This window comes from Squalius cephalus (assembly GCF_949319135.1).
Source record: "Squalius cephalus genome assembly, chromosome: 9".
In the NCBI taxonomy this organism is placed as follows: Eukaryota; Metazoa; Chordata; class Actinopteri; order Cypriniformes; family Leuciscidae; genus Squalius; species Squalius cephalus.
Window position 1 is genome coordinate 7,474,162 of NC_137130.1, and position 14,569 is coordinate 7,488,730.

The 14,569-nt window shown below is 37.0% G+C and overlaps 1 protein-coding gene across 2 annotated transcripts in view; it reads right to left on the minus strand.

The window, feature by feature from the left end:
* The window catches only part of itprid2 (ITPR interacting domain containing 2), a 44,071-nt gene that overhangs the window by 21,466 nt on the left and 8,036 nt on the right, over positions 1 to 14,569 (minus strand). The window contains exons 1-7 of one of the 2 annotated variants that reach the window (XM_079880748.1): positions 12,889 to 12,968; positions 6,722 to 6,920; positions 5,200 to 5,242; positions 3,038 to 3,087; positions 2,384 to 2,437; positions 588 to 630; positions 413 to 511 (exon numbers count right to left, since the gene is read on the minus strand). In XM_079880748.1, the coding sequence (XP_079736874.1) occupies positions 413 to 511; positions 588 to 630; positions 2,384 to 2,437; positions 3,038 to 3,087; positions 5,200 to 5,242; positions 6,722 to 6,878 (446 nt within the window). In that variant the 5' untranslated portion in view covers positions 6,879 to 6,920; positions 12,889 to 12,968. Of the gene's footprint in view, positions 1 to 412; positions 512 to 587; positions 631 to 2,383; positions 2,438 to 3,037; positions 3,088 to 5,199; positions 5,243 to 6,721; positions 6,921 to 12,888; positions 12,969 to 14,569 lie in introns of those variants that run through there. The other variant, XM_079880747.1, reaches the window with a different exon arrangement.

A 14,569-nucleotide genomic window follows, 5' to 3' on the forward strand; every position in this document is an offset into this window, starting at 1 on the left:
CTACTACTCAGCTTTCTCCTACTACTCCGCTTTCTCCTACTACTCCGCTTTCTCCACAGAACAAGAGCCTGCTAGCTTAGCTTCCAAAGAAAGACGGCTGACACTGTGTACATTCTGTGAGTGAGATCCCACCCTCTATGGGCGGGTTGAAAACATGCGGAACAGCCCCTACTACTGGCTGTAGTCTTTAGCCTCTGGCCAGAAAATCCTCCGATGACGCAAAATGACGATTTTTGCGTCATCGGAGGATTTTTTCCAGACAAAAAATACATAAATCTCTCCTCTCAGGGGGATATCAGGGTGGAAAGCACGGTAATTCGAAAATATTACAGGTTTTCTACTAATACAAAGCTTAATGCTAAATCCTGAAGTATCCCTTTAATAACTTTAGTACGCCATTGTTGTAAAGTACCTGGACACTGTGGTGCTGCTCTTTGCAGAGCCTGTGGAGTTCATACTTCTGCCCTTCTGTTTGAACTGGCTCCTTTTGGCCTTGGCTGGCATTTCATAGCTGAGGAAAGAAGACAGTCATCCACCGGTGACTAGACCAAAACAGAAGATGGGAAAATTTTGGAAATCCTGCTTACCCATTGGCCTCTGTTTTTGTGCTGCTGTTCTGGAGGTGATTGGCTGTAGAGAGAAAAAGAAGAATATAGGCTTAACTGTGCTGGATTCCTACCTAATTTGATAGCAAATTCCTCTCAAAACACCTGTCGACCTTTGAAACAACAAGTGCAGTTAGCAAAAGCCCTGGCTGTCATTTTAGCATTGTGGGAATAGTCTGATTTTCTTTCACTAAAGAGCCTTATTTAACGTTGTGATAATGTTAATTTCCAAAAGTGATTTATTCAGCTGAGAACATCCACTCTGGACGACAATCCACTTTTCCTCAGCACTTAGAGCACAATGACAGAATTATATGTGCACACATCCTAACCTGCCAAACGATTCGTGTTGCAAATCACATTAGACACCAGGTTTTAGTTCGCTAAAGAGGACAGGATTGAACACAGAGACGCTGAGGACATTAGCCAGAGATTTTCTGGCCTGAAGCATCCTGGTTTACATGCACTCATCCATCAGCCTCAGGAGTAAATGCTCAACCTCGAATTTCCGCAGAAATTCCCACAACTGGTGCTGCCTGATTCCTGTACTTTTGTCAATAAGTGCGAATAGGAGCTGAGTCATTCAGTGGAACTAGTCTGGACTCGTTTCTTCACATACAGACACAGTGAGGGGTGAAACCTGGTCAACTGCAGTTGCACAATGGCTTGTGGCAAGTCTGCAGAAAAAAGTTTCTCCTCAACTTGTTGTGTTGTTTAAACTAGTCATTCTACAACTGTAAAAATACACCCACACATAAGATAGCATAATACAAGAAAATACAGTATAATTGATGGCCCATTACACAAGCAAACAATGCAAGTGCTTTTCATACTATTAATATTGTTTTTACATTAATTTGTCATAAATATTGTTTTATTACTGCTGTTTTTTAAACATTATTAAAGTTTTAGGTAGCACACACGGTTTCCAAAGTTAACACTCACCAATCAAAAAATCTAGAATGCCTACATATGTCCATCCAAAATTTAAAAAAAAATAAAGTAAATATAAATATATACATAGTGTATTTATGAATATTTTACATTTTATTTTTAAAACGTATATAATACAAAATATATTTATTTTAATATAATACGAAAGTATAAATGTTTTTTTTTTAAAACACCATAAATAATGAAAAATAATAATTAATGGCCAATTAGCTAAATTTATGGCTTGAAAATGTACCATATTGGACCCTCAGTATGTAACAAACAAAAAACAAGTGTAGCACAAAAATAAATAAATCCACTCCCTAATTAAACATAACACATCAGCATTAAATGATTCCTCACCACAAATAATTGCTAGATAACATCAGACTTCTGCTACACCTCTGCAATGACACAGAGAACTAGTGGAATTAAAAGTGCGCTGCAAAGTCACTTTTATTATTTAAGCGTTCCTCTCCCACTAACACATGGTCCATAAGGTGCACCATGAAACCAGAGAAAGTTATCTGACGTGCCAAGACCAGTCTTTCAAACAGAATATCACATGCATGTGTGAACATGTCACTGTGTGTCCTTAACAGCACACAATCCAAATAGAAAGTAAACACTAAAGAGCACAAAAACTGAAATCAAACCCACTAGGTTTTAAAAACAACACCACAGCCATAACACAAGGCAGCCAGCAGTCATTCTTGTTTGTCAGTTGGTTCATTATCCTCTAAGAAGTTACGTGGGATTCTTGGAATACTTCGGCACGTTCATCACAAAGGAGCACACTTGAGAGCAATTACATCTGATTGAGGGATAAAGTGTCGAGTACTTACCCTCAGCTCCCAGGGATAGGTCATCTTCAAAGCTACAGCCATTCTTTAATGGCCCTGAAAAACAAAGAGAACAGCTTTCAGAGAGCAAACACTTTACACTGACCAATCGTGACGAACAAGTGATCATTTCCCATTCTCTTCAACATAAAAAAGCACTTAAATACATCCAAGTACTTCAGAGCCCGAATGTGGCTATGGCTTGCACGCACTGAGAGATTCAAAGTAAATATTTACTCTTAAGTGCATTTGCCTTACCTACAAAGTTATCAGGAAGACTGCCGATGCAGTTTCGAATGACCTGATCCATAACACATTATCTGGCCCTTGGCTTCAGTCCGTATAGTGTTAATCTCTGAAGAACCCTTCATCTAATCAAGCACTACTTTGCCGGGAGTGTGTGGGGGTCTGCTATTGGCCCCAAAGCAGCATACGTGTGTGCGCGCGCGCGCGTGTGTGTGTGTGTGCCAATGAATGTGCATGTGCGCTGTAGTGCACTGTGAGGTCTTGCTCCAAAGTTCACAAGGAGTGGTGGAGAAGAGAGTCAGCCAGCAGTTGAGTAACCTTTTACAGTAAAACCGATCCCAGAACGTTGACATGCAACTTATGTAAATGCAGATGCATGCATCATTTTTGTTCTGAAGAAGATGAACTCACCTCTGGACGGACTGCCGCTCTGTTCGTCCAAAGAGGCCCCGAGAGGAGTCCTGTTGAAAGATCAATAACACGTCATTTCCTCTCCTTACACTCGCCAGATCTCTCCCTAAAAACACGCTCAAACATCCTTCCCTCTCGTGTTCGTTTCTCCGTACACACAGAATCTCTAGGCACTTACAAAACGCTGCCTTCGAAATCCCCTGGCACTTTCATCCAGACACCTGGAGATCCGAACGGCGTGAGAAAAAAACCACACCACGTACAACAAGGCTAAGAATAGCTCACGCCATGTTTCACAACACCAGCAGCACCACCGAAAGTCTTTCAGGCTCCGGATATCCAGCAAACTCTCGGCGCTAGAGACACTTACATTTCCTGTCAGCCTGTAGGAGGATGTCTGTCTCATGTGTGTTTAATGATAATGAGCAGGAATTGGGAATAGGACGAGCACGAGGTATTTTTATTGACCTAGTGTGTGGCACTGGGTTCAACGGGGGAATTTGCACTAGTTCTGAGCATTTGATTAAATCAACTGTGAAGGAACAGATCACCCGAAAATAAGATTCTGGCATTTACTCATCATTGAAGTCTCAAACAAATGCCGTTCTTTTGAACTTTCAGAAACACTTTATATTACACTGTCCTTGTTGCATGTGTTACACGTACTTACTTTAGTAAAAACAGCAAATTCTGCATAATTACATGTAGCTAGCCCAAACCAAACCCTATTCCTAACACTAATCCTACAGTAAGTACATGTAGGATAGTTAATTATTATTACTCAGTATTTAACACTGGCACAGGCACCTTAAAATAAAGTGTAACCAAACTTTCGGTTACACTTTATTTTAAGGTGTCATTGTTACAGTGCAGTAATATATTTAAGTACTGAATAATATTATGCAACTACATATACTTACTATAGGGTTAGGGTAGGATTAGGTTGAGGGTTAGTTGCACGTAATAATGCATAATTTACTGTTATTACTATGGTAAGTACATGTAATGTACTGTATGTAACAAGGACACTGTAAAATAAAGTGTTACCAAAACTTTCTATTCATCACCACTGATAATAATAAAAGTTTCTTGAGCAGCAAATCAGCATATTAGAATGATTTCTGAAGGATCATGTGACATTGAATACAGGTGAAAATTCAGCTTTGCATCACAGGAATAAATAACCTTATAAAACATATTCAAATGGAGATTAGTCATTTTAAATTGTCATAATATTTCACAATATACTTTCTTAACTGTATTTTTCATCAAATAAACAGCCCTGGTGAGCATAGGAGTCTTCTTTCAACCCCAAACTTTAAATGGTTTAAATGTCATTATAATGGCCCCTATCAAATGCGATTTGGCTCCGTTTTATTTTATTTGATTTCTTTTTTTCACTTTGGAACAGCAACATAACTTCATCAATGTGAAAAATTCATGTTGGTAAAACCTTTACAAGCATTCCAGCTTTTAAACTCAAAGATTCAGATTATGACCGCAATTAAATATCATCGCATCACTGACAACAAACGATTCTCATGTCTTCAACGAATAAAGTTGAGTAAATGACATTAAGCCAAATTTCTTTTAATGTTCAAACAAACATGCAAGGCTTCCTTTTAGATCACAAGATGAAATGGCAGACAGGGACACGCACCAACAACTCTGGAATCTCGGTTTTGTTTTTCACGTGGAAGGTTTATGTTGGTCATGAGGGACGTATATCTACAAAGTAAATAAACGGCCCTTTCCTCCTGCGTTTCAGAGCTAAACAGTCGTGCATCTTTAAAAAAACAGCCTGGCAGTACAGAGAGAAAGACTAAAAACTCTCTGAGGACAACTCCAGCATTAATGGGCCCCTACAGACCCCCCCAAAAAAAACCCAGCAGCACAAAGGACAATAATCAGTCCTCACAAGTAAAGACTTTCCTGACTCTGGGAAGATCACGGTCTGAACCAACTAGACTATTCACACAATTCTCTCAAATTTACAGCTTGTCAGAGACACCAGAGACAGGAGACAGAACGCTTTTCTCTGCCAGAAGGCATCTGAGCGATTTGTTTGCTTACCAATTCACGTCACACCATGGCGTGTACACACATCTTTCTCACACTATTTGCATTTGTATTTTATAAGCGTGTTTTTTTAGGTAACTCACCTGCAGGTCCTGAGCCAGTTCTCTACTTGATTTGGATTAGGACCTGAGAAAAATAAATAAATACAAGTAACTGTTCCGTGTAATAACCAAATTAATTTTCCTAAAAGCAACATCAAACAAACAAACATCAAATCTAACTGTGACGACAAACATGGCATTCTCTGAACTGTGTTCTGCGATTCCCGTTTTTCAAAAAACTTTCTTTGCTCTTAATTGGTTTATCATGACTTGCATGGAGAATCAAATGCCAAGCCGAGCAGACAAACCTCTGTAATCTTCTCTGTCTGCTGTGTTCATTATGACATTATGACTTCCAGCAAACCTTCAAACCTCCAAAAGTCGTGTTGATAACTCCGATTCAAATGATAAAAACAACAATCTTATGGTTTGCCATTCTGTTTTGCATATAAATATCAGCCTAAATTTGCATACATTTTTTAGGTGTCTATTTATAGGAGTATGAATGGTATTTCCCCATATCGCTGAATTTTAATAGGCCAAGAAATATTAACATTCACAAAATGCAGACTGTTATCTGTAGGCTTAATTCAAGTAAAAGTGAGGTTTAAAAAAAACAGCTCTGTGAAAAAGAGGCAATACAATCCATATCAAGCAAACAATATGTTAAAATATTAGTTATCAGTAATTGTGTGTGTGCAATTAACATCCTTATTAGCAATGTACAATCTTAGCATATCAAATATATTGAATATTTGGAGATTAATTAATCATTTTCTACAGAATCAGGAGTATTTTATAACATCTCTAGCTGAAACTTCCAAAAATATAGTTAATATAATCATTAATTTTCATGAATCAGTTCAAACTGTCCATTTCAATCAACTATTTGTTTGCACTGCTTAATCTCTGAGTGGTATACGTTTTTGTGTGGTATTTTTCATATATTAAAACACTTACGCAACAATATACAATGGTAAATACTGCTGTTCATTACTATGTTGTTAAATAAACATACCTTCAATCTTTTAACAAGATTTCTACTGTATTTTCTGCATTTTTGAATCCACATGGCTGCGCCAATCATTGCTTAATTGGTTGAAATGACAAATTCCTGAAAATTCAACCCTAATACTATGTATTACTTTATTATTCTACATTTTATTCAGACGCCTTACATGACACTCAAGGACACCTTACAAACACAATAAAACAATCAACATTAAATGACAAAAAAAAAAAAATCATTATTACAGCCTGGAAACTGGATTCAAGCATAAAAGCAATCACATTAAAGCCTGCCCAAAAAGATGGGTCACATTTAAAACCAAAAAGACTTGCACTGTTTCGCACATCCTGTGGCAACAAACAATAAATAAGGTGCGGGTGACTGAAGGCTCGGGACCCTATAGAAGTTGTGCGAGTTTGAGGGAGAACAAGAGTGAGTGCAGAAGATGATCTCAAAGTACGAGTAGAAGTGTAACCATTAAGGTATTAAGGTAACCACAGAACCGAACAAACCTGAAAAACTGGAACCGTTATATCATTAAAAGAAAGACTGTACCTGTTTCTGAGGCTGTCGAAGTCTTATCCTCCATAGGCTGTGGAGACAGCAGCTCCTCTGCTCCCTGGTCCTGAGACTCAGGAGCCTGCCAGGAGTCTCGGCTCTGAGCCCAGGCCCTCCTCTTGAAACTGGCAGGGGCGGACTCGCACTCCTCCATGTCCTTGGCTCGGATGGGAAACTACAGTGGGGGACGGTTCACCTGCACAAAAAGCAAAGAGGGACAGACTCAGATCTGAATTGCACAACAATATCCAGGCCCCCATCTCCCCAGAGGGATTGGTGGCAGGTCCAAAGAAGAGTGCTGTGACTGTCTTGTGTCACATGAAGCAGACTTTTAAAAGTCTTCCTCTACTGAACCAAGCCACATAAACCAAAACTTTGCACACATCATATGCTCGTCTGAGCAGGAACAGAAATGCATGAGCCGACATGTCTTTGATGCATTACTTGCACATGAAGTTGGTGAAGGGTGTTAACTGAAAACAGAATGTGTAATAGACCAGGTGTCAGCACATTAAACAGCACCGTCTCCAATCGCACAGACTCTCAAAACCAAAATTGCATGCATAGCATAAATGGACGCAATCAAAAACAGATTCTGAAATTACATATATTATCCTAAATGTGACTTCCCACTTTCAAGAATAATAACAGTAATTCTCTGTAATTATTGCTGAACCCATAAACTCAAAAGAAATTGCATAAAAGTGCCACTTTAAAAAAAAAAAAAAAAATAGACATTGGGTGTTTTTTCTTTTTGTTTCAAAACGATTCAGAACAGACAACTAAAAGTAACATGAATGTTAATTGCTGCAGTCTATTTAAAAATTTTAATTAATTGGAATTAATTCTTTAAAAAAAAACCTGAATGAATGATTCAACGACTCACTTATAAAGACTTATTGGCGTTTTTGAACGAATATCTTGAATGAGTCATTCAATGACAAAATATATTTCGCTTGTCGCCACCTACTGGCTTAACGATATAATCGATACAATCTTGATTTGAAAAAGTTACTTTCAAAAGATTAAGATAGGGCAGACATTAGTGTTTATATCCGAAATGTAAACCTTTAACCAAGTATTTTATTTTCTGTGATAATTTCAATTATTTTAACAGAACACCTATACATGAAAACGGCTCTCTCTGTCTCAGCAGCAGCGCGGAAGCAGATCTGAATGTTCGCTGTGATCGTACTTGTCAAAGGTTTAGTAGACACAGGCGAATCGTTGCCATTTAGAAATAAGATAGCGTGTTTGAATCGAGATTGCAATTTTACAACGATTAATCGTGCAGCTCTAATTATCGGTGCCATATTGTTGTCCAATAACAGATGCTAGGTGTAGAAATGACACACTGCAGATTTAAATAACAGATGCTAGGTGTAGAAATGACACACTGCAGATTTAAATAACAGATGCTAGGTGTAGAAATGACACACTGCAGATTTAAATAACATAAGTCAGTCTAAATATCCTAAAGAGAATGTTTTTGCAATATATTTTATTATTTCTATTTTTTTTTTTTTACTTATATAAAAAAAAAAAAACATCTTCAAAGAGTCTACAAAATGTCATAACATATTAACCAAACTGTTACATGGCCCAAGGCTCTGTCCAATAGGAATATGTTTTGCTTAGCAAGAACAAAAATTAGAGGGAACATTGCTTCCAGATATTACTGGAAACTCAAATAAGAGATGAAGGCCATGTGACGGCAGTGGGACAACAAATAACCAGCATGAGAAACTAATAACATCTACAGAGATTCCAAGGTTCCTGTCAATACAGCGCAAACAGAAGAAAGAGAGGGTGAAGGAGGGAGAGAAAAAGAGAGAGATGGGGGCGGGATAAGGGTCTTTGCTGGAATTGATGGTAGAAAGAAAAAGTCAAAAAACAAGTTAAGCAGGAAATGTCTGTTTAGTTGAAAGATTACAAGCTGGTGCGAAGTCATTTCCTGTTTTGGATCTGGCACTTTATGAAGGAACAGATGAGCCTGACCAAATGGGATGGATTTATAATTCAGCGGTCTGATCTCCCACATTTCACACACTGCTATTAATAGCATGCGTCTATTTTAAGACTGATCATAGAAGTATGACTAAAATGAAACCTTGTTAGCCAGCACAACCACCTCATTTTAATGCTAAAGTCCATTGATTATAAGGAAGCAGATCAACATTAGGGAATATACCTGCCTTCAGAAAGTTATTTAATCTACAACCAGGAGGCATCAGCAAACTTCCAGGGGGCCTTAAAATAAGACAAAAATAAATATTAAAATAAGCTAAAAATCACAAGTCTTGGAAAAACTGGATATGATGCAGCCTAATTTTAAAAGTGATTTCTAGTCCTGGAAAAGTCATGGAAATGAAGAAAATTCATTTTTATATATTTTTTTTATAATGAATAAACATTTTAATAGTTATGACAAGCTCTAAAATATTTTAATGGGTAGAAATTATAAGTAAAAAAAAAAAACATCTGCAGAAAATCACAAATGACTGGAAGAGTCGTGTAAATTTATTAGCAGGGTCACTAAAGAAAAATGCAGCTCCTCAAACTTCTGCAATCCTGAAATTTAATTATTTTAAATTAATTTAATATTTTAATAATATAATATTTGATGTAATGTGTGTATATTATATAATAATAATATAATATTTTAATCATATTTTAGTTTTCTTAGATTACAGAAAGTTACATTAAGCCCATAGATTAAATGAAAACAAAGCTAGGGCAATTTGTTTCATTCAATTTATTTTAATTTAATAAAAAAAAAAAAGTGGACAATGGAAAACAAAAAAGGCTGTGAAATACTGACATACAGTCATAGACTCTCTCAAAATAGGGAGATCAGGTCTCATATCACCATAAAGAGGGTTATTTTGCGATAACGTCTGGCTAATCTTACTTCACCTCCTTATTTCATCCATTAAAAACGAGAAACGGGCATGTAATATTGATTTGAGCTTAAATTTTAAGACTGCAGAGCAATACACAAAAGACAAAAACTAGCAGAATCAACTACTTTTGAAAATCAGTAATAAAAATGTTTAGCAGTCTTCATACAATCAATATTTGACTGAAAACTGCTGCAAACAAACAATCACAACCAAGTATTCCATAGAGGCATGTCCTAATATTGTAGAATATGTACTAGGTTGATAAAAAAGGTCTAATGCAAACAGAGTCTCATTTTTAGCTGCATATCTGTTCACATGTTGAAAACTCTTCAGAGGTTGTTATTTTTGGACTCCAATGACAAAATTGATGTCAAGTCAACTTGGAGCAAGTTAAAAGGAAGCAAACGGTGTCCTTCAGTACGTAGACTCCCTAAAAAACATGCCAAACACCCCGTTTCTCATTAAAAACTAATTGTTAATTTGGAACACCCAATGATTAATTACATTTAGTACACAAATAAACCTTCTCCAATATCATGTTAAACACGATTTATACATCACATCAGCAAATGTTGCTTTGCCAGAGCAGTCCAGACTGGAGCACTGTGTCAATAGACCTTATTCAGAGCAGCTCCATGACAGGCATGAACGTGAGGCTGTGAGGGATAGACTTACAGTGTTTTCAATGGCATCCTGCTGTATAAAGCTCCTAGATCACTTATAATTTTCAAAGCTCATACTTTCTGGAGTTTTTTTGTCTACTGAAATTTCTTGGAAATTTCCGTCAGCAGAGCGATTTAAAAACATGAAATAGCCTAACGGTACAACCCACTGCTGTAAATAAGATTTATTCATATCTTTTACATAGTTCATAAGAAATATTCATCTCGAACTTGAAATACTACCAAAGAGTGTGCAAATATGAGTCCTAAAAACAGTTTGATACATGGCCACCTTTGACAAAGGTAGTATCAAAACAGTCAAGCATGTTGATAGAGACTTTTGTGTGGGCTCTTTATTAAATCTGTCAATAACCCATGTAACAGCAGCCACATATGAGAGCAACACGGTCCATTCTCTTTCACAAACAGCGTAGTCTTTTAATTCCATAAACACAGCAGAACTCATGCTCTCCGCTCCATTTTGGACCTGCGATTTGTAAACAGTTGCATACTCTGCTTTAAATGGCTAGAGACTTGGGGAAGAAGGATGGGGAAAGCAGCGACTTAACATAAATAAGCGCTACTAAGCAACCTCAAGCATGCCGCGCATCCACCAATCACAGAACAGATGCAGAATGCTAAATAGAGGGAAACATTTGCAGAAAACCCCACACACATGCAAGAGTAAACCAAATGTTCCAACATTCCTGGGCAATCCAGTGTTTTTGTCATGAACCTTGCATTATAAGATATTTGCATTAATTTGACTGTTTATAGAAAGCATGAAATGAAAGTAAAAGGTTTAGCTCACCAAAACAATGTTATTCTATCATTAATTACTCACCCTCATGTCGTTCCAAACCCGTAAGACTTTTGTTCATCTTCAGAACACAAATGAAGATCTTTTTGATGAAATCTGAGCGCTTTCTGTCCCTCCATTGACAGTCTACGCAACTACCACTTTGATGCTTAAAAAAAGTTCATGAAGAGATTGTAAAAATACTCTCAGATTTCTTCAAAAAAGATCTACATTTGTGTTCTGAAGATGAACAAAAGTCTTATGGGTTTGGAACGACATCAGGGTGAGTAATAATGAATTTTTGTGTGAACTATCCCTTTAATTCACCCTATTTTCTAAATGCATACATGACAGTGCATGTTTAAAACATTTTTTGACCTTGTAATGTTTAATCAAAATGCCATAACTGGACCTTCAGGTGAAACTGACACTTCTTTCTGGTGACATTTGCAGGACTCCAATCATTTAGTTGCTTAAACCCCGCTTCTGCAAGCTTATGTTTTTTTACTGCCTTGTCATAACTCGTAATGAGTGAACAGACTTAAAGATGATTTTTTTTTTTTTTTTTGATAAAACCCACTCTAAACCTTGTAAACCAAAAGAGTCTATGAAAAATAGCTGGAAGTCAGAGCTGTGAGAAAAATCAGTGACCTCCTCAATTCCATTGAATAAACACGCTGTCGCTATCATACTTCACTATTCTCAAACCTGTCAACAAAAGCTTGTTCAGCTGAAATTTCCTTGAAAAACGGTGACTATTTTTAAAATGCTGCATGCACCCCACACATGCTCTCGCTATGACCTCCTTCTGTTGAACTGAGGACGTCCCAGTTCCCACATCTCATTCCAGATCTGACCGGTTGCTTTTTGTCTCCGTCCCCACGTCCCAAAGGCCCCAAACAAAAACAGGCCCGGGGCTCCAAGTCAATCAGGCACAAACAACAGCACATCAAAGCGCATCCTAAGAAACATCCCACAATAATGCATCATGCTTACAAATAGAACTAGTGATTAAGAAGAACACATCCGGTTCAAACAGGCTGATTCTTAGTAGGACTGGGCGATTTATTGAATATTCAGGATAATTTCACTGGAAATATAAAATTAAACATGAATATTTATTTATGTTTCCAGAGGACAGCATCGTCAGACTAGTTCCCCAATCCTTCCTTGTCTCACAGGTATGAAAGCATTAAGAAAGATTAATTATTAGTGCTTCTGAGTTAAACATGAAGGTGAATTACATAATGTATGCGGTCACTAGCATCATCAAATGGAATTGCAAAAATAATGAATTATAATTTAACACCATCTTCGACTGGATGGACAAACAGATAGTCCAACTCCAAAATCACATCATTGGTTGTTGCATCTGACTAATGAAAATTATTATATCATTCTTCAAGTGGTGAAAACATGGCTTGCTTATTTTTAACTACATATATAATGCATTTTACTTATTGCATTAAACACTTTAAATCTGCTTGGCAATAACACTTGTTTGGTTAAAATTATGGTTCTAGCTCTAATGCCTAAATATATTTAATTAAACATGGCCAAAAAGGCTGAAAAATATTGAGATATTATTGTTTTTAGAAATTTCACCCAGGCATAATTCTCAGCTATTTTAACCTTTAAGAGGAGCTTAATCCATTTTTACAGACATGGAGCTAAAACAATATGCTAGTGAGGAAAACACAACTGATTTTAAGAAAGAGTGGCCAGTGACCTGAAAGAAATGTTATCTTGCAACCATGCTATGATGTCAAGAGCTTTAAAACAGAACAAGATAAGCCTTACCCAGCAAGCTGCTCTTTTTGAACCACACCTGCAATGTTTTCTTCCCAAAATAGAAACACAATATCCAGTCTGCGCCAGTGCCTTGGTGAATTGCCACCCTCAATGACCTTTGGTATTGGCTCTAGACACAAGCCCAAGGCCAAGTATGTGAAATAACATGGCATTCTGTTGAAGTCCTTCATTGTGATATTGTTTTAGAAGCCACGGCATCTATGAAAAGAAAAGGTTATTCTGTAGCCCTCCCATAAGTCCCTTAGGGGTGAAAAGTGCTGCTGTTGAGAACATTTTAGAGCCAAATATAACGCTCTGTGGTACACCTTAAACTAAACAATCATGTATTGTTCATGCTCAGCATTTCCAAACCGATAATGCTCCATACCTCTGCAAAGATCACCAGAAGATCAACTGCCGCATGCTGTGAACCATGAGATTTCTCGAGGAATGCAAACATGAACAATGGTAAGCCAAGAGCCTCAATTCAAAGGGATGTTATGCACAAACTGTAAAAAAGTACCAATCCAAACATCTCAAATCCTTTTTTTTTTTTTTACAATAATGCACCAATACATCAGGATCCTATATAAATATTCGTATTTATTTTTGCATACACTCATATCATTTTCAACAATAAATGGTGGGTCACTTTCAGTGCATCACAGTCTCTTCTATGAGATGCGGTACTGGACAAAAGTGAAGCAAACCGAGTGAGAAAGAATGAAAGTGATACCACTCTCTCTCTCTCCCATGCAGTTGACCAACTGTCAATCAAAATCCAATTACTGTGATATATATATATACATATATATATCGCAAAATACTAAACCGTGACATGATGTGTATGAGGTAGTTGCTGATCCACAGACTTAATTTCTAGGATTAGAACATTGCATTCCACAGAGGATGTTTTAATTAATTGCATAAACTGTTTCAGGTCTTCCATGTGCAGGGTAAATATCACAACATCATAATATGGGCACCAAAAATGAATGTCACTTATGCAATGCAGACAGGAAATACATTAAACATACCTAAATCTTAAACCTACCTAAATGCTTTTAGCTTCAAAAGAGATCAAGGATAAAGAAGGGAAACCAATTCCAGAATATCTCTTTGTTATTCAAGCAGAAAAGTGTTCACCGGAGGGCTAAAGTCTAAACATCAATCTCTTCTGAGAATGTGATGTTCCTTTGTTTTGAACAAGTGACACTGTGCTTATAGTAATGGCACTTTGGGTAATTCTCCCTCTCTGCTTACACTTGAGTCTTTTTCCACTTGTCTTCTGACAGCGAGTGAGAAGATGGACTGAGACAATAAATTAAGACACTATCAAACTCAGTGTGTCCTCAAGAGCCAGAGCAGCTGGAAGTTTCACAGCCAAAAAAATCACTTTCGTAATCAGTATGTTTGTCTTGTTTCCCAGTACAAATATTTAAACATCTTTGAAACAAGATAAAGGAAAAAGTAATAATAAAATACTAATTAAAGGGTGAGTTCACTCAAAAATGAAAGTTATACCATAATTTACTCGCCCTCAAGCCATCCTAGGTATATATATATATGACTTTCTTCTTTCAGCCAAACAGAATCGGTGTTATATTAAAAAATATCCTGGCTCTTCCCAGCTTTATAATTGGAGTGAATAGAGCCTGAGATTTTGAAGCCCAAAAAAGCACATCCATCA